The following is a 27,538-nucleotide window of genomic DNA, read 5'->3' on the forward strand; positions in this document are numbered from 1 at the left end:
GACTCACAGCATTTCATTCTTTATACCATCTGCTTGTCACCACACTCAAAATCTACCAACCACACATCAAATGTTTTTTGACAATGGTTTGGAAACTATTCATAAAAGCAAATATTTTGGTCTCTATGGATCGTTCCTACCTTCATAGCTGTATTGCAAGTGAATTTCCGAATAACTCCAGTTTTATTAAGGCTTAATGTTAGAGGTAAGGTCGCTTTCACTATGTGCTGACACAACCGGCTGTAGCTGGTATCTGTCTGTTCGACCTTACTTCCCCCAGCTGAGTCACTAAAACTGGACCTCTCAGCCGTGAGCGTGCTGTACAGACTGTATCAGAAGTTCATCCTCCAGCTTTAGTGACTGGAATTCTAATAATATTATAGCCTCTTAATTAGCAAGTATGTGTATCAATGCACCGCATCTATGCATTTTAGCTGATATCTTATTACAAAAGTCTCAGGTCTAAATATGCTAACGTCTGGCTCCAAAGAATCAACATGGCACCAGCCAAAGCACTATAGCTAAAGGCTTTGAAATGAAGAATCCACAGACCAATGGTTGACATCACAGTTGCTTCATCCATCTTTTATATACAATATAAATTAAAGATTGGTGTGTATAAATTGCAGAAAACCAATCCCTACCAACACTCTTTTGCAGGGATTAGTGCTGTCCAAGTTAGTTTGAAGAAATGCAAACATGAATTTTTGCCCTACACTGAACGATAATGGTTGCAGCTGACCATACTCCAGTGGTGCACAGTGCTAGGGATGTAGGTCTGGATATACAAATAATCCTCCAGCATCACACTAGCTAATAGAGGCTAGTATATATTCTATACCTGAGTATCAGCATCATGAAAACTACATTTGGGGCAACCAATGCTAGGAATGGGCTACATAGCTTATAGTAAGGTTAGGATTATGGATCACATTCCTTGGTAAAGCAATTTGACAAACTAACCAGCTGTAACAAATGCTTTAGTTACTAAAGCTGATAAAGTAAACTTAAGTTAAGTTCAGCTAAGTTACCATCAGCCCTAGGAGTTTGAATGCATCACTCCTTATCCAAATCAAACTAGCATTTTGTTACATGGGCTAGCTTGCAATTTGCACATTGTTAGCAGGAATGCTAGTACTGATTAACATTAACCAAAGGAAAGACAGAAAAAACAAATGTTCCTACTATAAACTGAATGCCCTGGCAGTAGAGTACTGACAGTAGTTTCAGAGTTTACATTTGTAAGACAGAACTAACATTCCTCTAGCTAATGTTAGCTAATGTTAGCTCATGTTAGCTTGCCTGCCAAATTGTTTAGTTTAGCTAGTTGTTTAGCCTCAGCTGATTTGCTATTGTCACTAGCAAAATATTATGTGAAGTTACATAAATGTTTTTTTTGTCTTTATGTGAAGTTTGTGAAGACCTTGGTGTTTGTTGACATTCCTGGATTTGACTTCTAAGCTAGCACCAGCAGCTCTATATGTAGTGGTTTACACATTTGCCTAACACGTGAATGGTTGTTGGTATGAGACCAAGAGTACAGTCTATCTCTGCCTCATAAAGGGTATAAAATTCTGCCAAATCAGAAACACAGAGCCATCTGCTGTGGCGACCCCTGGTTAATAAGGGAGCAGCAAAAAGGAGCTGTTTCATCAAAGCTACCCTTAGCTAGTGTTGGCACTAGGAAGGGAAAACGAGCAAGGCACTTGGGAGTATAAGCATCTCATCTTTTGGACTTCTGCAGAAAATGGAGGTCTGGATTAAAAAAAGAAGAAGGTGGTAATTTTAATAATATTATTATCAAAATTGGCAGCACTATTGCCTTTCAGCAAGAAGGTCCTGAGTTCAATTCCACCATGAGGCCGGGGTCTTCCTGTGAGTTCTCCCCGGGTACTCCGGCTTCCTCCCATAGTTCAAACACATGCAGTTAGTGGGGTTAGGTTAACTGGTAACTCTAAATTGCCCATAGGTGTGAATGTGAATGGTTGTCTGTCTCTATGTGTTTGTCCTGTGACAGACTGGTGACCTGTCCAGGTGTACCCTGCCCTTTGCCCTAAGACAGCTGTGATAGGCTCCAGCAACCCTGACAAAGAATAAGAGGATGGATGGATAACCAACATCTAACTTTCTGCATTGGAGACGTTACAGTCCTACAAGGTGTGACATCAGCTGTTTTTCTAATTAATGTTAGGATACATGTGTCATCAAGGGAGTATGCCAAGTAAATCATTTACTGATTAATTACTACTCATAAACACAGTTAGCTAATTTACACTTATTTTATTAGGAAACTCTGATTTTTCCCAATTCAAATGTATTATTGACACAATCTTTGTGAAAACTAAAACATCTAGAAATTGTCTATACAGAGATGTAAATAAATAATTTAAATAAATTAGCCATTTAGCTCTCGTCACTCATCACTGAGGACACAGTATAAAATATGGATGTAGCTTCCTGTTAGGAAAAATGAAGCCAATGTGGAAGTGCCTGTAAACCTGCATTCATCTCAAGGGACCGATGATGATAGCTGTGGTTGCAAAAAAGGTTTCCAGTCCTCTGGAGGCACTTTGCTGCCGAGCTCAGTCACTCGATTTGACGTCATACTGAATAAAAAATGGAATCGGTTTTGTAAGATGATTATGCCACGTTTCAAAAAGGAGGATTAGCTCATTGGCTAATGACTGCCCAGTTGGCAAGTGGATTCAGTCAGGCCTGCCCCTCTTTGTCACATGTCTGGAAACCAGTTCCACATAGAGCGTGTTTGCTTCAGTGGAGATGGGAGGCAGTAATGTTAACCCTGACTGGTTAGATGTATAGATCTGCTCAGCATACAATGTTGGAAGTAATAAAGTAAGCAGCTGAACCCTGACCACCACTTCCTTTACGCCACCGTGCTTCTCACTGTGACAGTTATGTTTAATCCTCCAGCCCAATAGATGGCGCTCCAATCAGCAGTATGTTAGCACAGGCTACAGTGACTGCACAGCTGCTAGAGTCAGTATTAAGCATTGAGTACCCACTACATTTATTGTTTATGCCTTTGTCCACAACAAGCTCCTTCGAGGATTCTTACGACTGGGCTTCTGGCAGGGAGCGGCCGGGCTCACACGACACAGAGGGCCCCGCCCCCACTAATCCATTCGTGTTGTGACACAGTAATGTTTTGGTTGCGACTGCTGACGACGAAGCGCTGCCACCAGTTATGGTACCGTTGAGGTTCCGGTAGGGCCGCTGCCGTGGTAACGAAGCCCTTCTGCGGGGGGCAGGTATGGCAGCTGAACCACGGAGGCACACCGAAGGGAAACTCAGGCCTACCAGGCAGCAGCCTGGACAGGAAATAGCCTCCTCCTGCTCAGAGGGCCCCCTTGGGTCTGAGGACAGGGCTCCACTGTAGTCACTTGACCCTCCTCGACCCCACTGCACTTGCTGACTGATTACCAGGCCTGAGCCGTTGTTGTTGTTCAGTCGTGGCAGAGGAGGCAAGGCAGACGTTGAGAAGGGAAGCCGCCAGCCCTTGGTCCGTACGGAGTTGCAGGAGGTAGAGGTGAGCAATGGTCTTTCAGGTGTAGCGTTCACGATACTGTCTGTTGCCTCAGGAGATTTGGTGCAGTCCATGGGTTCTGTAAAACTTATGCTCTCTTCTTCGTCATCTTCCTCTTCCAATCGCTCCAGAGACACCATTTCCAATTCTACAGGAAAACCAGGATCCTCTGCCACCTGTATTTCCTTTCCAAAAGACTCTCTCCTCACACTTGGCTCATGTCTCATGTCTGCATGGTCAACCTGCAGCCTTCCTTGTATTCTCTCTGAAACCTTCGTCCCCTTCATTGTGTCATCCTTCGTATCCTCCCACGTCCTGTGCTTCATGACCGCCTCTCGAGCGTCCTCATCCTTGTTTTCTTCCTCCCCCGCTGCGTGACTGGGCAGAGCCACAGTCCGGCTGAGCTCTGGGGTGCAGGGCAGAGACTGGCACCTTCTTGGAGGCACTCTCATCCCTGACGCTTTTTTAAGAAGGTGGGGGGAGGTGCACATGTCAGGAAGAGCAGGTAGGGTAAAGGTCAGCGAGATGACGGACTTGCTGGGAGTGTCCAACAGTTTGCACCGTCCTCCGTTTAAGTCCTGTCTGAGAGAGAACGGGTTGACCCTTGCTGGGGTCCCGAGTAAAGGAGAAGGCAGGCTTCCTGGAGGTATCGTGTCTGACTGGCTCCTGGCCAAGCCTTGCCATAGCTGAGTGTGGTCCACAGCGTGATAGGGAGAGCTTCGGCATCGGTACGGGCTGACGTCTGCTGCCACAGGCTCTAACCAAGGGAAACAAGGTGGAAGATGGAAGAGTCAGAGACCACGACAGGTCACGAACCACAGAAAATACAAAGACAACACAACATGTAAGAACATTCTTTTTTTCACTGGCGGCAAGGCGGCATCACCCCGACAAGGTCTCGCTATGCTCCTCTGTCTTCTCTTTGCCCTCACCTCCAACCAGCTGCAGCGAACGGCAGCTCTGTCCTCAGCCTCGTTCTGCTGGAGCTCATTATTATTACACTGGTATTAGGGATGCACCGATACCGATACCGGTATCGTTACCCGATACCGGTATCGGGTATCGGCCTCGATACCACATTTTCTAAAGTACTCGTACTCGTTAAAAGTCCCCCGATACCGAGGACCGATACCACGGTCTGAGACCTGTCTATGTTTGAGCGGCATGTAAGGGGTTAATCACAGGCGCCAAGTGCCTGCCCCCAGGCCCCGAGTGCCCGCCCCCAGGCCCCAAGTGCCCGCCCCCAGGCCCCGAGTGCCCGCCCCCAGGCCCCGGCTGCAGCTCAGAGCTGAGAGAACGGCAGGCGAGACAAGTCAGCCGTGTGGAACTATTTCAAAGTGAACGAAGACGCGAAAACAAAGGCGGACTGCAAATTGTGCTCAGCGAAATTGTCCAGAGGAGGCTCAAAAGGTAGCGCATTTAACACAAGCAATTTAATCAAGCACCAAAAACACGACAACGAGTACAAAGAGTTTACCCACGCTTATTTACCCACGCTTATTTACCCACGCTTATTAGCACAGAGGAGCATAGCTGATGCTAAAGCAGTGGGACGGAAAATAGTTGGGCATTTTAAACACTCCACCTTAGCCTACTCCCGCCTCGAGGACATTCAGGGACAGCTCAACAAGCCAATAAAGAGACTGCAGCAGGACGTACAGACGCGCTGGAACAGCACGTATTACATGCTCCAGTCCCTCATTGAGCAAAAGCGAGTGCTGGGCGTGTCCGAGCATGAACTCCCTGACTATCTCACCGCTCACCAATGGGCTCTTATGGAGACGACTGTTACCATCCTCGCCCCCTTTGAGGAACTAACTAAAAAAGTGAGCAGCTACGACGCACTAGCCTCTGATGTCATCCCAGCTGTGACTGTGCTAGTGAGACTTCTAAACAGAGGAACAGACGAACAAATTTAAAATTAAATTTTGTTTTTTATAATTATTTATTCTGTAATATGTTGCATACAACATGCTTTTCATTTTAAATAAATGTTCTTAATTCCAAACCAGTCCCTTGTTTGTTTGTTTTTTGTTAAATTATAGGACTAAAGCTGTTACCTGTAAATTTAAATCATGTTTTTATTAAGTACTCGGTATCGGTATCGGCGAGTACTGAAATGCAAGTACTCATACTCGTTTCTAAAAAAGTGGTATCGGTGCATCCCTAACTGCTATCATTATCCCTCCTGTCACTCACAGGGTAACGTCACATCGTTGGGTTCTTTTTTAATTTTTGACAGGAGATCGATAAAATGGAAAATAATACTTCCAAATAAAAGAGTGTGTTGTCTTCTGTTATCATCTCACTGTAACTGCTCTTTACCTGACTCTTCTACAGTGCTGCAGCTCCAGTGATGGCCAATGAGCCGACCCAAAAGTGAGGCCAAATGTACATAAAGTACATGCAAATGAAAAATACATGAGTCTGAAAAACAGTCTGCAGTGTAAAGACCTGACAAGGCTCCATCCTGCAAAGCTGATGCATCAGCTTCATTGGTCAGAACATCCTGAGGTCTGTTCGTTTTAATCCGTGTCTCAAAGTATTCAGACCATCATAAAGGTTTGAGGTACAAACATGTTTATTATTCTGTAATGTCTTTCCTCGATGTGAAAAAATATGAACTATAACTTCACAGTTTCATGTATGTTTCAGACAGAACTCCACATATATAGCTGTGACTTATCTATGTGCTACAAACATCCTTCTTTGGCTCTCGGAGGAGGCGGACGCACTTTTTCTCCTCTCCCTTATCTTCCCTGCTTATGTCCTTGTCTAGTCTCGTGTTTTTTTTTTGTATTTTCCCTGGAACATTCTCTCACAGTCTGCTCTCTAAAACCTAAAAGAGGAATTATGGATTGGATCAACTGGTCCCTAAATGCAATTGACACCCTTTCTCGACGAGAAGTTTGGGCTTGGGTGAGCCTGAGTGCTGAAGATATCTACCTATTTGGAACCATGGTAACAGGGTTCTGGCGGATCGGAGCTGGCTTGGCCCTGACTTATCGAAGAATTAAGAAAGCGGAACCAGCTGTTCAAACCCCCACAAGGCTGCCCGCTGGGATTGGAACGATGGGAGAGGCGTGAGCTTCTCAAAATGGGCTCATTGAGTCAGCACAGATAAGATCTTGGAGAGGCTACGGCTGCTGTGAATACTCAGAATAAGATCTCTGACTGCAGACTGGACACATCTCTGAAGGGCTAGCCCGGAATAACATCTCTGAGCCCAAATCGGATTACATCTCGGGGAGGCACACTGCCGTGAGTTCTCAGAATCGGCTCCTTGAGCACAAGAAATGACAACATCACAGAATGCAAGTATGGCGAAGCTCGCGGCTCTCCAACGGGAGGTTGAGAGACCAGTGTTGGACTGTAGAACTGCTTTGAAATTCATATGAGCTGTTCACACTAAAGTAAAAAATAACATCACTTCATGCAGATACCCTCTCGGCGCCAGCTGCAAGGCTGGAGCTGAACAACAACACCCTGATAACGACTGTGTTGAGTCTGTTCTTCCCGTTCCATGCAAGGCCACCTGGGTTGGCTGGAAGACTGTTTACTTAGCCTGGCAGGGCGAAGGACACTGTCTCAGCTGAACTATGGACACGCACGCACATACATATACTGATACTGATAAGCACTCACCGACGCATCACCCTCCCTACCCCGGATCCAACGCCACCTCCAACGCTTACCTCCCCTCTGATGTGGACATCGGGTCAGTTGGAGGCGCAGTCGAAGATTGCAGCGGTCCCAGATCAGCTGTACACACTGGAACTCTTTCCCATGTTGCTGTCTGTGTTTATTGTGCTATGGTGTGTTGATATCTGTGCATTCCTGTATTATCCTTCTGTGTTACACATTTCAATGTTTTTTCCTCCCTACCTAGCCTGACCTGTCTCCCCAATGTGATGTTTGTGTATTGTATGTACGGTCGGCAAGGTCTGTCATCTCGGTTGTGGGCAAAAGACCTGAAACTGACAAATAAAGGCTATCTCATCATCATCTCATCTTTAAGACTAACGATACGCATGTTGAAGCTTTACGGTCAATCAGAGGCAGCAGGTGAGGTTTTGTCTCCTTGTTCAGAATCCAGCTGTAGTAAATAAAACTAAGTAGAAGCTCAGTTTTCACAAAAACTACAGTTTTACTTTGATTTTTACTTTTCAAGTTTTTGCTAGAACATGTTAGCATCCCTAACATCAGCAGCAGCCTCGTTCCAATGCAGTGCAGTTTTCAGCAGCAGCTTGGCAGCTGGGCTCAGGTGGTGACAGCATGTGTAGTTCTGTATTACACATCTTTGTTGATTAAAACATGAGAACAACAATGCAGCAAACAGGAAACACGGTTAGCTGTGATGTCTGAACATGCTTCAAAGCATCGCAGGGACACATCAGGGGGGCGGGCTTTAACCTGCTCTAAGACCCAGAGAGAGTGAAACATTCAGAACAGTAGAACTTTAAAAATAAGTAGATAAAAGGATCTTTTTACCAAGTGCAACAGGCGTCTCTCCCTGCTCCTCTCGCTCCAGGGTCTCCAACATGAAGACGATGTCAGAGAACGAGGGTCGACTCTCTGCGTTCATCTGAAACGACACAGACGAACAGTGTTAGGATGCAGACGAAGCTTCAGAAGCTCCCGGTCGTGTTTGGGTTGTGACCAATGACACACTGTGCGTATACTTACGTTACAGCAGGTCACGGCGAGATTAAAGAATGCTGGTGGGCAGTCCCCAACCATGTTCTCGAACGCATCCACATCCAAACCAAAGTCCTAGAGACAAACACACAGCTGGGAGAGTTAGCACAGTCTCAAAATGCTTCAGGTCAAACCTTTAGCCTGGATTAGGTCTAACATGTCCCACGCGTATGACTAGTTTTTGGGTATACGTGAGCTAACCCTGTGTCTCTAGCTCAGGTGGGCCGACGACTAATTGGCAGGTTGGTGTTCAGCTGCATATCACAGGACACTGAACCTCCAGTTCCTCGACTGCATCCCTCACAGTGTGAATGTTAGATAAGGTGCCGAGCAAAGTGCTGTATGAATGTGTGTGACTGTGTGGACAGATTTATTTCCTACCTCTGTCCTCGGTAAAAAATCAGGATCAGCTTCAATCCGGCCAATGATCTCACACAGGATGATGCCATAAGCAAACACATCCACCTACGAGAGAGGAGGTCCCGTTAGTTCTGGCTGTGTTAGGGCTCCAACTAGATTTCATACAGAAGTCAAATTCAAAACCAGACGGATGAAACTTAGTCTACGTTCACACTGCAGGCGAAAGCGCATCAAATCTGATTTTTCTGACCCTCTGCGACACATATCCGATCATGGTGTGACAGTGTGAACGGCACAAATCCAATATTTTCAAATCCAATCTGGGTCACTTTCGTATGTGGTACTGAATCTGATACATATCCGATGTTTTAGAAAGCTGCTGTTTGACGGTCACATTAAATCCGTCTTTTACGTCACTGACACAAGACAGATGCCAAATATCAGCGCCGGAGAAGACATCGCGAACGCTTCCTGGACATCCAGTGTAGATGTCAGTGAAACTGTTGGGAAGACAACGTTGGAGAAACGTGAACATTTTCTTTGTACTGTATAATCTGCAGATTCTGACAGAAATCTGCAACTATCCTTTGAAGCACTGCTCCTCTAAAACAGCAATAAGGATCATTATTAGGTTATTTACATTATTATGTAAAGAACAAAATAACTTAAAGCAAAAATTGGGAAACGTGAAGTCCGAAGTCTTTATATTAAGGCCATCAGTCAAACATACTGTTGGTCTGGGTCTAAACAGAGCGCGTTGTGTGTGACGTCTTCTTTTGCGCATGCAGGCGCTTTGAGCGTTCACACTAGAGCGCGTTTGCTGTCGCATTTTATTTGTAGTGTGAACGAGCAGACAAAAAAATCAGATTTGATCAAAAAATCTGAATTGAGCATCAAGACCTGCAGTGTGAATGCAGCCTAACTCTTAACATCATCAGATGAACATGATGTCTTTGTTCCATATGCGCTGAAACAGGTGATGTTTCCACTCAGGTCGAGGTGGCAGCATCATGCCCTGGAGCTAGTTTGCTGCCAGTTGTACTGTAAACAACCTGCTAATAGCAAATTATTCAACTTCACCAGTTGAAACATGGATAACAAACATACACCAAAGCTACTTTTGGAATTGATAAAACAGGAGATTAAGCTTCTGGAGCAGCATTCCCAAAGCCCTGAAATCAACCTTATTGGAAACGTGTGGACTAAGCTTAAACGCCAGGACCAACTCATTTAAATGAGCTCTATGAAGTCTGCCAAGACCAAAAACAAACACAATAAAACCCCAACCTGGAGAATTTGGGGACAGAGTCTAATGGTTGGTAACTTTAAATGCAATTACACAAACATGACCTTATGATTGACAGAGTTACACTGTGGTAGATTTCATTTTACAGTAGGTTTGTTTGTTAGGCTGGTTTGGTTTGGTACAGTTAATGTTAAGTAGAAGCATCCATTCAGTGTAGCTCTTATTAAGGTTTCCCCAGTCTCACGTTTGGATCGATGTCTGTGATCCGGACGTAAACGAACTGATCAGGTCTTTGATGACGTGCTATGATGTGTGCATTGATTCTGACATGGAGAGCTAATATGGCACGACGGCAAAGGCAAATCAGAACAACAACTGCCTCAGGGTGCTTTATATTATACGGTAGAGACCCTACAATGATATGACCTCATGAGCAACAGTGCTTTGGCAACAGTGGGGAGAAACCCTCCTTTTTAACAGGAAGAAACCTACAACAGAACAATCTGCTGTGACTGGGTGGGTGGGGGGTAAGACAAACATACAAAGGGATCTTTTAGCTGTTTACAATAATGTCTGCAATAAATTTCATCTGAACTGCAAACTCGACGTGGCTGAAAGAGGAAACAGCAACGATGCGTTTCCTATCAGCGTCTGACTCTGACCCTGTCAGCTCCACATGCAGTTGGTGAACGGTGTTGAACTCAGAGTGAGATTAAGAAGGAACATTTCAAACGAAGACAAAGGAAGAACCTTTATTTTTGGTCATCTGTTGGAAGAACGCTCAGCCACAGACTGGAAACACTTCACACGCTTTTATGGTTTCAGATATCTGAATTCTGAATCTATTACTTGTTGTAACTTTGTTGCAATTCATTGTTCTGATAACAGCATTTTGGTTATGTTTAGTGAGAGCTGTTAATTATAGATTTCATTTTCTGCCAAAAAAGAGCATTTAATATTTATTTTCATTAGAGACTTCATTTCCCAGAATCCTGTTGTAGAGATGGAAGTTATTCATATTTAACTAAAAGGTTTGCGGGACCCATTATGATATGTTGCTCTGATGTTGGTCAGTTTTTGTGTTGTACACCCTTTTTCCAAGTCTTATGTAAAGACTATCGCTTCTATAACTGATGTCTGGTCCATTTTTCTTGGATCAGTGGATTTGCCACAACATTGGTCGTGTCCAAATTCATGGGCTGCTTCCTCCTGAGGCCGCATTTGTAGACCGATTACGTCACAGCGACGCGCCGAAGGCTGTCTAAATTCGTAGACTCCTCCGAATGCAGCCGACAAATGCGTCCTCCTTTTCCCCGAATTTGAAGGATGGGTCGGGTGTGTCCTTCGTGGCCTACCATATCCCAGAATTCATAGCGCGGCCCAGCCAAACTCCAGTTTCCAATAATGGCGGCCGCTACTAAGTTTTAAAATTACTCTTATTAATCTTTCTGGGTCACAAAATAAACTTTTAACATATTTTCAGGCGAGAAAGTAGCTGTGTAAACATCAAATATCTGCTCAGTTTATCAAGATATCGCATATTTGCAAAAGTGCTTCAACGTTTTCAGAGACGTCTGTTAGCCACCAGCTCGATAGCTCGCCGGGAGCTCGAGGGTTACTGAAGCCGCTGAGAACGGCACAACTCCCGGCACATCATTTTCAGATCACCGCGGAGTTTCGCTACTCGGGTTAAACGTAATATATAAGTCACTTAGACAACCTAAAAATGTTATTGTTGGGCTTTTTTCTGTGTTTTGTTTGTTCGTGAGTAAATCGGTTTGGCTGAGATTAAAGTTATTAGATTAGATTAGATAAAATAAAACTTTATTAATCCCCCGGGTGGTTTTTACACATCTGACTAAACATCAAACAGAAAACTGATTAAACAGAAGTGTGAGACAGTCGAGAATTTACTCCAGTGTCCTGTTATATTTTAGATAGCAAGGAGCAGACGGCCGAGTTTATTAAACTCCACCGAGACAGCGGTGACGCTAATCAGAAGACTACACCGTCCCATTTCACGACCATTTACTTCCGGCCTACCCGACCTTCTGAGGACCCGGCCCACGTAGACCGCGAAGGCCGGGTCCCCAGGAGGATGCAGCCCATGAATTTGGACACGACCAGAATGTGGCTTTGCTTGGCTGCTTACACTGAGAAATGTTCCTATAGTTACACACTGTTGTAGCAGCTGCTAGTTACAGCACACAGTTAGCACAGTTGTAAGCTAGCCCCAACCCATCATATGTAACTGTGTGAAAGGATACTGGTCACTCAGTATCCTGTGTTTGTCAATTCTACAAACGCACAAAGACAACACAAATACCAACATGTTCAAAATAACAAGTAAAAAAAGAGAAAACAGAGGGTCAGACAGTTTGTTAACATCAGCTAATATTAGCCACTGCCTCGTGCCGAGTAAAGAGTTCATTGTTTATAATTAAATAAAGGAAGGAGGGTCACGATATGTGTCAAAGATTACACTCTAATACTGTACTCCAGTTTTACAGAACCAAAGACGCTCACCTTCTCGTTGTAAAGTTCTCCTCTCAGAACCTCAGGGGCCATCCAGTACGGAGAGCCCACGATGGCCAGAGGCTGTTTCTCTGAACCGTCACTGTAAAGAGAGTGGACCGGTCTGTCATTAGGAACCTAATGTGAATGCTCTTCATCATCTAATCACACTTAAAAAAATCCTGCCAATGATCACTTTGTAGATCATACATGAAAAAAACGAATATAACGTTTGAATATTAAGTCCCATTTATGTGAGAACGATCAGAGCTGGAGTGGAGAATCGCTGGGTTTGACTTTTTCATAGAAGGTTACAATGTTTCCATTTTCCTTTTGATGTCTGGGACACATTCTGGTACCTGAGCACAAACAGACAGTTTATAGAAGCTCAGGAGAGAAAAGCTTCGTCCTGCACCTGTAATCAGGGATCTTCTCTGCCAGGCCAAAGTCTCCCACCACAGCAGTGAACGTGCCATTTTCACAGCGAACCAGACAATTCTGCAACAGATCAACAGTCGAGAAATGAATATATGCAAACAACGGCTGGTAAAAACATTTTAAACCACTTCAGAGAGTCTCACTCTAACAACTAGAGAGACAGAAGTACAATTTAAAAAGTTTCATTTTTGTCGTTGCTTTCGTCAGTGCAGCTATGCGACTCGTGTGCTGTACCTTGGACGTGAGGTCCCTGTGGAATATGCCCTTACTGTGCAGGTACTGCAGCCCTCGGGCGATATCCAGAGACAGAGCCATCCTGACTCCCCACGACAGATACAGGTCACTGTCCAACAGCTGCTCCAGGTTACCCCCGTTTATGTACTGCACAGAAACAGACGATAGAGCCAGATACAAGCAAGATCCAGAAATGCTGCAAGCTCATGTATCTCAGGAGGGAAGCGGTCCTGTGGTCTGACCAACTCAAATCACAGGTGCCATGTCTCCCACTGTAAACCAGTCAGGGGATTCTTCCCAGCACACAGTTTAAAACATGTGTCCCAACCTCAGACCTGCTGCCCAGTGCAAGCATTCACTGCATTAAGGAAACTATATGAAGCAGGAAAGCTGCCCAAACACACACAGAGCTGCTAAACGTGGGACGTTTGAACAGATCACTAATTTAATCCCCTGGTCCTCCAGGGACCCTGATGGGCCTCTCTAAATGGGACTTTACATTTTTGCTTTTGAATGTTTGAATGTCGTCTTTGCACAACTTCTAAATGAATATAGGAGGAGAGACATGAGAATAAGGTGTAGCTGTGGAGATGTTGTCAGCACGAAGAGGACAAAACAAAAGTCTTACCTCAGTCAACGCGTGCAGCTGACCTTCATGCACACAAACCCCGAGAAACCTGACAGGAAGTCAAGAAACACAATTTAATCACTTCTACATGTCAGTAACCATGACGCCCATCCATCGATGGACAGCTCGGAATGTGTTGATATGGCGCCCCCCTGTGTCCCTCAGAGGAACGACAGAACATTTGATCACAACTTTAAAACTTTAGACTTTGTAAATTGTTGTAAATTGTTATTATTACACATTTTAAACTTCAATATGATTCGTTTTTGATCGGATGTTTATGAGGGGAAATGGGATTTCCATTTTAAAGTCTACAAAAGTGTAAAAAACCTTTTTTTGATTTTTTCTTTTGAGTGAACCTGTTAAAATGTGCTGAAGTTAACTCTGGCAAAGGTCTTATTCATGCAATAAATACAGAACAAACACTAATGTACAACATATACACAGTGCTTTTAAAAGCTATTTGCCCCCTTGCTCATTTGTATCTTTTTGGTACATGTCACACTTACATATTTCAGATTATCGAACAGATGTTAATATTAGACAAAGATCAGCAGAGTAAATTTATTTAAGGGGCAAAATGTTCTTCAAATCTCACTGTGATCAAAATCGAACATTGAACAGTGAATGTTTAACCAACACATTTACACCCACCTAAGAATGTTGGGATGGCACAGCCTGTTCATGAGCTGGACTTCTCGTAGCATGTTAGCTTTGTTGCTAGCCAGCGTGTTCATTTTCAGTGCCATCACCTGCCCTGTGATCCTGTGCTGCACCTGCACAGAGAAAGAGAAAGCCAGAATGATTGTTCACACACTGACAGTGTGAACGTCTCTCCACCTCTGCTTCAACAAAGTCTGCCAAAACCTGTTGTGAAATTTAAGACCAGCATGTAACACAATCCTGTAACGTTGGACCCCGAGAACGCCGATTCTGTTCATCTGAATGTTTCATTGGGAGAAATGTTTGGTGACTCGTCACAGCTGCACATTTGAACATGATAGCCTCACGAGGCCATAAACTCATTTTGATACGTACAGTTGGAGCTGCAGCTACAGTAGGTCATGTGGTCACCAGGGTCACTGACTGGTGCTTGCAAAGTGTATACAGTGTCTGCACCTCCAAGCACTCGCATGCATTTGTGTTTGTGTGCGTATTAATAGTACAGCTAATAGGCTTTCTGGATTTCCCATCACTCCTCCTGATCTGCACAAATCCACTGGGCTGTTACTGAGCAGAGCGCATGTGTGTGCACGCACGCACACACATACACACAACCAGTGCTTGTTAACAGTCTGAATGGCCCAGGAGTCTGGAGGTGTGGGACCTGATTGACCTAAAGCCAACCAGGGGGCAGCGGGTCAAACAGGTGGGGGGCGGGGTGTAGGGGTCACCTGTGATGGCCCTGGTTTACCTGAGACAGGAGGATCTGGTGATGGCCTCCAGGGGGGGCCGAGGGCAGCCAATGACTTTTTAGGCGGTGTTAATGACTCTCTGTGCAGCCTTCCTGCTCTCAGTCGAGGCTCCTGAGTATCAAACACCACTGAGGAGCTGTAGAAGGCCAGCAGCAGCTCCTGGTCCGGGTTATTCTTCCTCGGTGCAGTCCCTGTAAGGCTTCTTTACTGGGTGATAGTGTTGTGGGTCCAGCAGAGATGTGGGTGCCCAGGACCCTGATTCCACCAGTTCTCCACTTATAATGAGAGGGGAGTGGAAGTGCCTCCTGAAGTCCATTATGAGTTCTTTGGTTTTAAGGATGTTTAGCTTCAGGTTGTTCTCTACCTCCACCCTGTACGCCAGCTCACCTCCATCAGAGATGCTACTGTTGAGTTGGGTGCTGTGATTGGACCTTCAAACTGACAAGAAGGAGACTTAAGTCCTGATACTGATAGAACGTGTCAATGGTCAATGGTAACTTTATTGTCCCTAACGGGAAATTGATTTGCAGTGTGTCCGTACAAACAAACAAACAGACAACCAACACATCACATACACTCACCAAAATAATATAATATAATATAAGCCTGAGAAAACAACCTAGATTTTTCATCAAAAAAGTGCAATGTGCAATGGCAACAACACTTATGGTTTAGTGTTAATAACTATGATAATAGCAGTAGGTACAAAAGACAATCTATGTCTCTTTGTCTTCACTGCAGGCACTTTATAACGACGACCTGATGGAAGCAGTTGAAAATCATTAAAGAGAGGATGATCTGAGCACAACAGGACAGAGGTTGCCTTCTTAAGCACCTGCCTGTTATAAAAGTCCACAAGCTGGACCTGAGACCTCCCTGAAATCTGACCAGCCACTTTAACCAGGTTGTTAAGTCTGGTCTTATTATTCAGGGACATATTACCGTACCAAGCAATGATACAGAAAGTTAAAACAGATTCAATAAAACTTTTATAAAAAAGAGTCATCATTTCAGATGAAACATTGAAACCTCTCAACCTCATTAAAAAGTCTTTGTTGAACCTTTTTCACTGTAGCAGCAAGATGTGACTCAAAGGACAGAGTCTTATCAAGAACAACCCCCAAATACTTATAACTGTCCACCAGTTCAATGGCTGCACCATTTACCACTGTTAGTGCAGGATGGGGGGATGTCTTCCTGAAGTCAATAACCATGTCCTTGGTTTATTGTAAAGTAAAAGTGATAACATTTGAAATAAAAACTGTTAAAGACTAACAGCAGCTGTCTCTGCTTCTCAGGTTGCATTTATGTGGTCTTTGTGCTGTTGTTGCTTATTGTGCACTGTAATGGAATTATTACACGAATAATATGCTCTGCTGTGTGACACAGACAATCCAAGAACTGTAGTTTTATTGGGTGAAATTAGTTAGTAAACATGTTATTACTGTGTTTGCCACTTTCCTAATTTACTTTTTGTATGTTTGTCACACGTAAATGCTTCAGACCAAATTTAAATGTTAGACAAAGATAACACAAGTAAACACAAAATGCAGTTTCCAGATGAAGGTGTTTAGCCCTGTGCTAAAGAGTGAAGTGGTTGGACCACCCTTAGCAGAAAAACTGCAATCAAGCGTTTGCAGTAACTGTTAATGAGTCTCTTGCAGCACTGCTGGCCCACTCATCTTTGCAGATTTGTTGTAATTCAGCCACATTGGAGGGTTTTCAAGGACGAACCACCTTTCAAAGGTCATGCCACAGCATCTCAATCGGATACAGGTCAGGACTTTGGCCACTCCAAGGTCCTCATCTTGTTTTTCCTCAGCCATGCAGAGGTAGACTTGCTGGTGTGTTTCGGATCATCGTCAAGTGAGCTTCAGCTTGAGGTCATGAACAGATGTGCGGACATTCTCCATCATGTTTTGGTCAACAGCAGAACTCGTGCTTCCATTTACCACAGCAAGTCTTCTGCTGATGCAGCAAAACAGCCCCAGACCATCACGCTAACACCAACATATGTTACTGTGGTATGATGTTTGCTGAAATGCTGTTACTTTTACTCCAGATGTAACGGGACACACACCTTCAACATTTGTCTCATCAGTCCACAGAGTGTTTTTCCAAAAGTCTGGGCCATATCATACCGTTCACGGTAATACCGGTGTAATGTTGGGCAACGATAAGAAAATGAAACATGGCGGTAGAATATGGGTAAAACGCGCATGTGCAGTGCCTTTGTTTTCATACGCACATGGAGGAAAAAGCATGGTGGCGACGCAGAATGAGAAGAGCGAAAGCGGATCGTTGAATGAAACGATGAACCAGAACTGGTTTGTAAAAATGCTGCAGCTTCACTGGTGTGGAACTGGTTTAGCTTTCGTCCGTCAGATACACAACAAAGCACTATTTTTGGTAGAGCATGCTAGCGGGCCGTCGTTATTACCGTGTTGTTTGGAAAATACGGCGCACTTAAAATCAATCCTTTGATTTTTCTGAAAGTCGACAGAGCCCCTTATAATCCCGTGTGCCTTATGTATGAACTCTGGTTGTGTTTACTGACCTCGAAACGATTTTATGTGCACGGCGCTCGAAAATCTGTCAGATGTTTCAGTACGACTTTGCTAAGCTACGAAGCCGCACCGCTTGATGGATTGTTGGAGCATTACGGCTATCGTAGGCGGAGCCTCGCGGAGTGATACGTACTGTGCTTCAACATAATATTACCGTATTGTGTGTGTATAACCTCTTTTTAAGTGTTGTGGATATTATACATGGTTATGCTGAGGATATGTCGGCCAGTTTTCACTGGAAATGCCTTTTGGTTAAACTGTCAGCGAGGAATTTGCATTTGCACTGTTAAATTTTTATATAACTTTAATGCACATAAAAAACAGCTGCTTGTTTAAGTGAAAATACATTGATGTTTTTTTGCACTAATAAAGTTGTGGAGTTGAATTCAAAATCCTGCTCCTCACATACAAGGTCTTAAATAATCAGGCCCCATCTTATCTTAATGACCTGTGGTACCATATCACCCTATTAGAGCACTTCGCTCTCGCTCTGCAGGCCTACTTGTTGTTCCTAGAGTATTTAAAAGTAGAATGGGAGGCAGAGCCTTCAGTTTTCAGGCCCCTCTTCTGTGGAACCAGCTTCCAGTTTGGATTCAGGAGACAGACACTATCTCTACTTTTAAGATTAGGCTTAAAACTTTCCTTTTTTCTAAAGCATATAGTTAGGGCTGGACCAGGTGACCCTGAATCCTCCCTTAGTTATGCTGCAATAGATGTAGGCTGCCGGGGGATTCCCATGATGCATTGAGTTTTTCCTTTCCAGTCACCTTTCTCACTCACTATGTGTTAACAGACCTCTCTGTGTTGAATCATATCTGTTATTAACCTCTGTCTCTCTTCCACAGCATGTCTTTATCCTGTCTTCCTTCTCTCACCCCAACCGGTCGCAGCAGATGGCCCCGCCCCTCCCTGAGCCTGGTTCTGCTGGAGGTTTCTTCCTGTTAAAAGGGAGTTTTTCCTTCCCACTGTCACCAAAGTGCTGCTCATAGGGGGTCATATGATTGTTGGGTTTTTCTCTGTATCTATGAAGCGCCTTGAGGCGACTATTGTTGTGATTTGGCGCTGTGTAAATAAAATTGAATTGAATTGAATTGAATTGGAGTTGTAAAGTATTTTGTCTAGTGTCAATTATATCGTCAGTTATATCGTTATCACAAATTTTCAAATGTATATCGTGATAAATATTTTTGGTCACATCGCCCTGCTCTAGTCTGGGGGATCATCAAGATGTTTTCTGGTAAACGAGCCTTTATGGTTCTTTTGCTCAGCAGTGGGTTTTGTCTTTGAACTCTGGGCAATAATGGCCTGCGTGGCGGAGTCATGAACACTGACCATAACTCTCTCCTGTACTCACTCCACACCTACGGCTGCACGGCCACTAGCAACTCCAACATCATTGTGAAGTATGCAGAGGACACTACAGTGGTGGGTCTTCTCACCAGAGGTGATGAGACGGCTTACAGCTGTGCCATTGAGAGCATCCTCACTGGATGCATCACCACCTGGTACAGCAACAGCACCGCTTACAACCACAAAGCTCTCCAGAGAGTAGTGAGGTGCTCTGAACGGATAATTGGAGGTGAGCTTCCCTCCCTCCAGGACATCTACAGGCTGCGGTGCCTGAAGAAAGTGAGGAGGAACCGAACCAGCAGACTGAGCTTTTTCCATCAGGCTGCTGAACACTTCATCTTCACTTACCAGAACCTCAACACTATGCACTCCACACTGTAGATAAATGCCATTTGTTTTGCACATTTTCAACTGCTAACCTCATTTTTTTATATATATGTATACACACACACACACGTAGATATACATATTCAGTAATGCACATATATTCATTCTTATATTTTGCTTGTTCTTCTGTTATTGCATTTTGCACCTCTGTTGCTTGTGAAGCTCACGCTGTGCTGTACCAGTGTACCTGCACATGTGATGTGACAACAAAACTTTGCTTTGATTTTGATTTAACTAAGGCAAGTGAGGCCTGCAGTTCTTTGGATGTTGGGCTCTTTTGTGAGCCGTTGGATGAGTCGCCGTTCAGCTGTTCCATGTTTTCACCATTGGTGGATGATGGCTCTCACAGAGCTTTAGAAACGGCTCTATAACCCTTTCCAGACTGAGAGATCTCAGTAACTTTGTTTCTCAGCTGTTCCTGCAGTTCCTCGGATCGCGGCATGGCCATCTGCTGCGACCGGTTGGGGTGAGAGAAGTAACAAACAATAACAAACTGCATTTTCTATTTAGTTGTGTTATCTTTGTCTAATATTTACATTTGTTTGATGGGCCAACCACAGCAGCAGACCTCATCTGTGTGTAGCATCTACAGTTTATAGATGTAGCTGACTCATCATGCTTGCTACCATTATTTGATCATTTAGAGCTCAGCCACGTTGCTGAATATGAAATCTTAAATATGTTGTCTTTAGCTACAAAACAAACAAAACAATAAACATGGAAGAAGTGCTCCCAGAATATGGTCAAATGTAATTAATTACTTTAACAAACATGCATTTGTTAAACTTAAAACACACAGTCGCATTTCAAAATGGAATAAAAGAAGCGGACACGATGCATTTGACCCTACGGTCCATCCAGTCTGTCCCCGCTGGTCCCCATGTCCAACACTGTAATGTCTCTGGCAGCATGTGAGGACAAACCTAAGAAGACCTGCACAGCAGCCATTGCTTTGCTTTTACCTCTTAACCCACTCAGGCTCAAACTAAACTTTTTGTTGCTAATGCACAACCACGTCCTGCAGTGGTACTCCTGAGTAAAAGAAACTCATCATTTATGTATGTGGGGTGATCAGGTTGTTCGTTTTTAACTGTTGCAAATCTGCAACGCCTGCCCTGAGAGGGTTAAAATGTGACTTGTCCTCAAGAGCTCTGCACAAGAATTCAAATGTGCATGGACTGTTGGTCCCGTGCACAAATGGCAAATAAAAATCTTGAATCTTTTCCATTTTAGAGAATGAAACCATGCACAAACTGATTTTTCTGGTGAGCAAACAAGAACAAGCTACAAAATATTAAATTAATATTAATATTAATATTAAAATAATTCATTCATTCATGTGTGAGACAATTAAACTGGTGACGTTTCCACACTCACGTCTGCACTTTCACAATAAAAGCTTTTGCTCTTTCTTTGGCTCTGGGGGGGTAAAGCTTTGGCGTATAAGAAGAAAAATCTCCACTTTGTATAAACCTCTCCCTGAGCAAATAATAAGGCGTGCTGCTTTGCATGCCTTCACATCTTCTCGAGCCTCCGCTCAGGACGCGATCACTCGTGTACACTGTGGTGAACTGTGGTGCAAAAGGGGAAAGTTGTTGATGCCCCTAAATGTGCTTCCATCCATCTTCTGCATATTTGTTATTTCTTACAAAAAGAAGTATTAAAAAAAAAAGGAAGGAAATAAAGAAAGCAGGTTTTACACTCGGCTTTTTGTGTAACAGCACCAGGTTTGCAGGCATGCGAGCAGCAGACACAAAGCTCTGCACTGTAGTCACACAGCAGCTTTACTTAATGCGATTGAGCTGCTCTACTTTGGGGGAAGTGATGCAGTGCAGCAGAAAACTTCACAGTACAGGTGCAGCTGTTTACAATAATGACACTCGTAACTATTCTGTCTTCAGCCAGTTTACAGTAAAATGTTAGCTGGAAACCAACCACATCTGACACAGAGGTAACAGGACTCTTTGAATAATCCTGGTATCAAACCACATGTGTGAAAGTTGACCACAGAAGTCTAAAGGAGCCGTCCCATTGACCCAGGCTGGGACTACAGCAGCTTGTGACCCTCGGCTGGGCTTGTGTCTCCTCCAGTGCTCTTTTGCATGTAAGGCAAATGTCTTATACGTAATGTGATAACAAGAATATGGGGAAATAGCTGGTTGTAGCTCACACATGAGTATACTACCACATATGGCTAAATCAAAGTAGCAGCAGGGTAACCCACCAACAGGGTGACGCACGGCAACACGTGGAATACAAACAATACCAACAGTGACAATTCTGAAAATGGGAGCAACACAACTTCAAAGGTATAAATAATAATAAACACTTTTTTAGGTAGAGCTGTTTTTATGCTGCTGCTGTTCCTTCAAACTGAAACGACACACAGACGCCTGTTAAATGAACACCGTCCATTAATGCAGATGGATGGGACTGATAGCATTTGCTGCCTAGCTCCCACATTAGTATTACTGCTATGCTAATGATAAGAGACGACTAATGTGCAGCGAGAACTAAACCTGAAGCAGAAGAGTTGTGTAACCGTTGGTACTGACGCTGCTGCACGGCTCCACCGTGGCTGCAACACATGCTGCTCTACTTCACACTCTTGCCAACATGCACATGGCTCTGGATGCACGAGTGGATGTTGGTGGATAAGAACTGCTGAGAGGGCCCGAGGCCCAGGAGCATCCGAGTGATTATCTCCAACTACACAACAGACGACAACGGTGGCTTCTTCTTTCCCGCTGAGCATAAAATAAAAGTGCTCAGCAGGTCACAGGTCGCTGTGCTCGCTCGTAGGAGGCCGTTGGGGTTCTCTCAGTCATTTAAGGACCTCTACCTTACAGCGTGAAGGCCCTGGGGCAACTGTTGTTGTGATTTGGCATTTTCACAGGCTACCATTAGGACAAGGTGACAACCTCACCAGGGGGTAAATATCTGGAACTTCATATCAGCAGTTTACAAATTATGAAGCTGTTGAGAACTGAAACAGGAAAAATAAAAAAGGATGCTGGCACCTTCAGCTTGCCTGCTGTAGGTCCAGCATCAAATATGACTTGATGTTTGATAAATCAGTGACAGACCTGCTGCAGTGTAACTGCTGTGCAAGGTTATGCAGGAGCTGCATCATCAGGCACTAACCGAGGCAGTCGTGTCAGCTGCTAATGCTGAGCGTTACTGAGAGCTGTCAGCAGCCGATCCTCCATCCATGGATGAGACAACATCCAGGACTGGAGGTACCTGTTGCTCCGCCCCATGGAGTTTAAACTGCACACACAATTCACTAAATCTGACCACAGGAAAGTTTCTGTATGAGGCTAAAATCAGAAATGTAAAATGTAGATTCAAATCAATGTTTTACAAGCTAACTTGTGTATTTCTGAAAAATATTTTTTCTTTTGGGAAATTGTTCAACTGTGTCTTTGTTGAAAAGGAGCCGTGGAGAAGTTTGTTAAGACGTCAGTCTGACGTCCGTGCAGTCAAAAAGAAATAAGAGTCAAAGCTCTAAAACTGACCGACTGACACAGGAACAGCTGTTTCCTGTGTTTGAAAACTCGAGTAGTTAATGAGATATTTCCAATTAATGATGCCAAATGAAGAAACGTGCTAATTTAAGTGTCCACTGCTACGCTGGCTTTAAACAAAAACTTCCCCCGTTTATTAAAAAAAGAGAGAAGTGATCGTCAGTGAGGGATCACTCCTCTGTTTTTGTTCCAACATCTGAACATTAACACAAACATTAACACAAACATAAACACACTGAAGTGAAGACCTGCTGTGGGGTTTGCTGAATAGCTGTGATAATGTTTTCTATTCCTGGAGAAGAAAACAAGTCTTAAAAGCTTTGCACATGTTTGGTTTTCCTTTGTCTTCTCAGTTCAATACAATCTCATTTGTATATCACCAGTTTATAATGGTTCATAATGGTTCATAATGGTTTATAATGGTTTATAATGGTTTATAATGGTTCGCTCATACAGCACTGAGATCAGATGATCTCCTACGAAGACTGTGGGGAGGAAGAACTCCCTTTTTAAAACTCAGAGAGTCTGATGGTAGTCGGTGCTCGTGCTCTCTGAAACTGATTCCATGTAACTGCTGACTTTGAGTTAGACTGATATCAGAGCGACAGCAGGTCGACTCTTTCATTGACGCCAGCTTTCAGTGACAGCGCTTGACAACACCACAACTTTGTCATGTTGGATCAAACAGATAAAGTTAAACTTTGACGACATCATTTGTACTGAAAAAAAGGTGAAAATCACCATAATATAGATTCGTGAGTGAAGTACAGTGATATTGTGACAGCGCTGGCAGAAACTGGGGTAAGTGTCCTGCAGTCACCAGTGAATCTATTGGGGGAGCCCTTCCCATAGCCACAGATCAACTGGCACCAGTTGATGTAAATCTGGTACTTGAGTGGGTAAAACGGGTCCAAGCTTGTGCCTCGAGCACAGTTGGTGCCACTAACTCCTCAACAGGAAATGAAATCCTCTCAGGAACACTTTGATCAATCAAAACCAAACCGCCAAAATGGGCCTGTGACTCCGCCCACACACATATGCTCTGCTTAACCTTCTGTATCCCACTGTTGACTAATAACAACTGCCACTGGCCGACAAGCGTAACACAGACTGGAGACACTTAATCCTAATTTAGGATTAAAAACAGATATATGTGCATCAAACAGTTTCCATGTTTCCCCGACCAATCAAAACACTCTGCTGTCGTTTGTATCCTGTCAGAAGGCTGTTTAGCTGTCAACATGCCCAGTGTGAAGCATCCATGTCTGCGTGCTCCAGAGGAGGCTGCGAAATGTTGTGAAAGGAGCCAGAAACAGGTCAGAGAGCGTCTGCTGCAACGACAACCAAGGGCTGACGAGGATATCCTAAACTTACTGAAGCTTTGAGGTGCAGCATCATCACGCTGACGTCATCAGCAAGTAAACTCTCAGATGGACCAGTGTAATCAGAGCCTTTATCACAAGGAAGTGTGGCTTTTTAAAGACACTGTGGGCTGCATCTGTGGTGCTAGCATCACATCATCGGTGATGCTAGCTGTCAGGTTTTTAGAGACTACTTCATTTTCTCTGTAGAGAAGGGTTGCACATCTAGTCTGCTGCAAACATATCATGACTAAATCATTTCTGCACAGTTTCCTTCGTTACAGCTCTGACGTCAGCTGAGGAGGTAAGGGCTCAGGTCAGGAGGAAGAGAATGAGGTGACGAGGGAGCAGTGGAGGAGGAGTGTGATGAAGCTCGTGCCATCATGTGTTGTTCAGCCAGCTCCAAACTACACGTTCATTCTTTTTATTATGGTCTGGTGCTGATGACTAAGTTTATTATTCAGCTCATATACAGTTCAGTTTTATTTATACAGCGCCAAATCACAACAACAGTCACCTCAAGATGCTTTATACTGTAAGGTCGACCCTACAATAACACATACAGAGGAAACCCAACAATCATATGACCCCCTATGAGCAGCACTTTGGCGACAGTGGGAAGAAAAAACTCCCTTTTAACAGGAAGAAACCTCCAGCAGAACCAGGCTCAGGGAGGGGCGGGGCCACCTGCTGCGACCGGCTGAGGTGAACACTTCTCCTACACCTACACCCCACCCATCTAAAATCCCATCGTACCCTCATGGAAAATATAAATTAACACTTTTCGGTGGTTTATTCGATATATTCAAGTGTTTCCTTCAAAGTTCTGGACGCTCTGTGGGAAAACTAACCAGGTACAGAGGGTAGACCTGCACCAGTGCAGGGACACATGACTGTCACCAAGGCTTTATGTGCCGTCATGTATTCTTTTCAGGTTGTGGATCATGGCATAAGTAATAAATCAATAGCTTATTAGCTGACAACAAAGCATTATTAATAACAACTACAGCAGCAGGAAGAACATTTTAACTGTCTGATGTCTAATAAACAAATATAACGTAGAGTACGTGACTGAAAATCACCTAAAACAAACAAACTAAACTAAAAGGCTAAAAATGATCCAGGGGGAGCAACTGGCTGCAGCTCAGATCACACACTGTATCTATGGCAACGGCTTCGTAGTACAAGAGTCGAGATGGTGCACTGACCCGTCTGCTCTCCAACTGTCACCGAGCAACGGAAAACAGGAAAATACAATAAAGACGATCCAGGACTATTGAGCAGCTGAATCCTCTATCAGACAGCGGGCCCATATATCATATATCCCAAACATCCAGGTACTAGTCTGGTCCCAGACTTTAACCTTCTCTCAGAGAATAGAGGGGATGCTACACAGGGGGAATCACAGCCTGTCCCGAGTGTTTGAGCTGTACGGCTGCCATCAGATTACAAACGGGCTAATATGTTCCTTAAATGGTACATTTTCTTAGTTTAAAAGTTTTATTTCTTTTCTGTGTTCGATTGTGAATAAAGTCTGTGAGTGACAAAATGATTCGTGTCACTGCTGAACCCTCAACTCTCCAAATGTGCTCTTATTAAAACGTGTGCTCAGAGAATCAAAAATTCACGTCCAGGAAAATTCTACTTCAGAAACATTTATTAATACAATAAATGCCATCATACTTTCCAAATTCCTGTCAGTCTGCATTAGTTGACAATAAACTGTCAACTGTCCTGCACACCTTCCACCTCCAACATCTAAAGCCAGCAGAAAGCTAGCAGAAACAAAAGCAGGACAAACTGATTCTCTCAGCAGAGGAAACTCATCTGTAAAGGCTATAAAGCAGGGCAGGGAGGCCGGCGTCCTGCAGGCTTTAGATATCACCTGAATCACATCATTAGTTCATCATCAGGCCTCTGGAGAACTTTGATGTTGAGGAGGTCATTTAGCCATGTGGATCATCTGTGTTGGGTCAAGAACGCATCTAAAACCTGCAGGACACCGGCCCTCGAGGAGTTCCCCACACCTGCTATAAAGTGTCAGACCCACTGTCTGTCTATCTGAAAGTGTGGGAAGATGAAGGAAACGTGGCTTCTTCACGGGAGGATTGTGGGGCACACCAGCAGAGGTCTACTCTGACCCTGCAGCTGACTCAGGTGAGGTCACATACCTTGAAGACCTCCGAGAAGAAGCCTGAACCGATCTTCTCACAGAAGAAGTCATCGATGCGGGCCAGGCTGGACACAGCACTCCTCAAGGCTCGGTACGAGGAGGGCCGGATCCGGTTGGGTGCGTGGATGCTATGAAGAGCTGGCTCATCGAGGCTGCAGTGACCCTCGTCAGGGTCACAGAAGCAGCACTCGGAGTGGTAGTCCATAGTGCTGACAGTTCTCCAGACGCTCTGCAACCCTGATTCTCAGACCACCGCAGTCCTCGGGTACGAGGTGATGGTGCCTCCCACCATCATAGTGTCACAAAGACCAATGAGCTGACAGTATTGTTTAACCACGGCGCTGCTGCGGTCGCCCCAGTGTGTGCTGTAGGTTGCTGCTCAGTTTATGTCCTTCTTCCGTTACTGAGCCAAACAGATGATCATCTGTTCATCATCCCCCCCATGCTGCCCCAACAGTTTCAACTCTTTCAAGTCACGCAGTTTGGAATTCCCGCTGCCCATGAACGCCTCCTCAGCGTGTGGGTGAGAGAGGAGGCTCGGTTCCTTCCGTCATCCCGCAAGTTTGATGGATGCCGCAGATCCACGGCACCGGGAGCCGGCCATACACGCAGGTCCCTGCGGAAGCATTAAAGGCACATTATTAGGAACAGCAGCCGTTACTGTGGCTGCAGGTGGATTTACAGCAACAGAGCACGATCCGCATCACCGCGTATCACTGCGCGGTTTGCGCCGCAGAACAAGAGCTCGGGCCCATCTCCGACTGGAACCATGACACCAGCAGCCAGAGTGACCGCCACCTCCACCCAATCACATCGGGCTGGCTCCACCACACTGCCTGACTAACTCAGACTGACAGGCCCCATTAAACCTGCTGCTTAGAATAAAGAGTCCCGCTGATGCAGCGTCCTGATCCTCCCTGTAATGCGCCTCCCGCGCTGCTGATAACGGGAGCTTCCACAGGTAGACGCGTCGGTGTGACCGGGGACGTCCTGCGCTCCGAGGACCGGAGCATCTGCTGCTCCTAATCCCGTGTGTCTCCGTGCTTCACCGGGAGCAGGCTGGGACGGATACCGCAAACGAAAGTGGCCGAACCAA

At 44.6% G+C, this 27,538-nt stretch overlaps 1 protein-coding gene across 1 annotated transcript; it reads right to left on the reverse strand.

The window, feature by feature from the left end:
* LOC102786149 (dual specificity testis-specific protein kinase 2-like) lies at window positions 1–27,538 on the reverse strand. Its single transcript, XM_006809643.3, has 10 exons — window positions 26,441–27,538; window positions 14,317–14,438; window positions 13,663–13,711; window positions 13,035–13,181; window positions 12,778–12,860; window positions 12,375–12,465; window positions 8,624–8,707; window positions 8,231–8,317; window positions 8,036–8,129; window positions 1–4,301 (listed from the first exon to the last, which is right to left on the reverse strand). The coding sequence occupies exons 1-10, from the start codon at window positions 26,645–26,647 to the stop codon at window positions 3,073–3,075; spliced, it is 2,193 nt and encodes a 730-aa protein (XP_006809706.3). The 5' UTR covers window positions 26,648–27,538; the 3' UTR covers window positions 1–3,072.

This window comes from Neolamprologus brichardi, chromosome 9 (assembly GCF_056152115.1).
Source record: "Neolamprologus brichardi isolate AB-2024 chromosome 9, ASM5615211v1, whole genome shotgun sequence".
NCBI lineage: Eukaryota > Metazoa > Chordata > Actinopteri > Cichliformes > Cichlidae > Neolamprologus > Neolamprologus brichardi.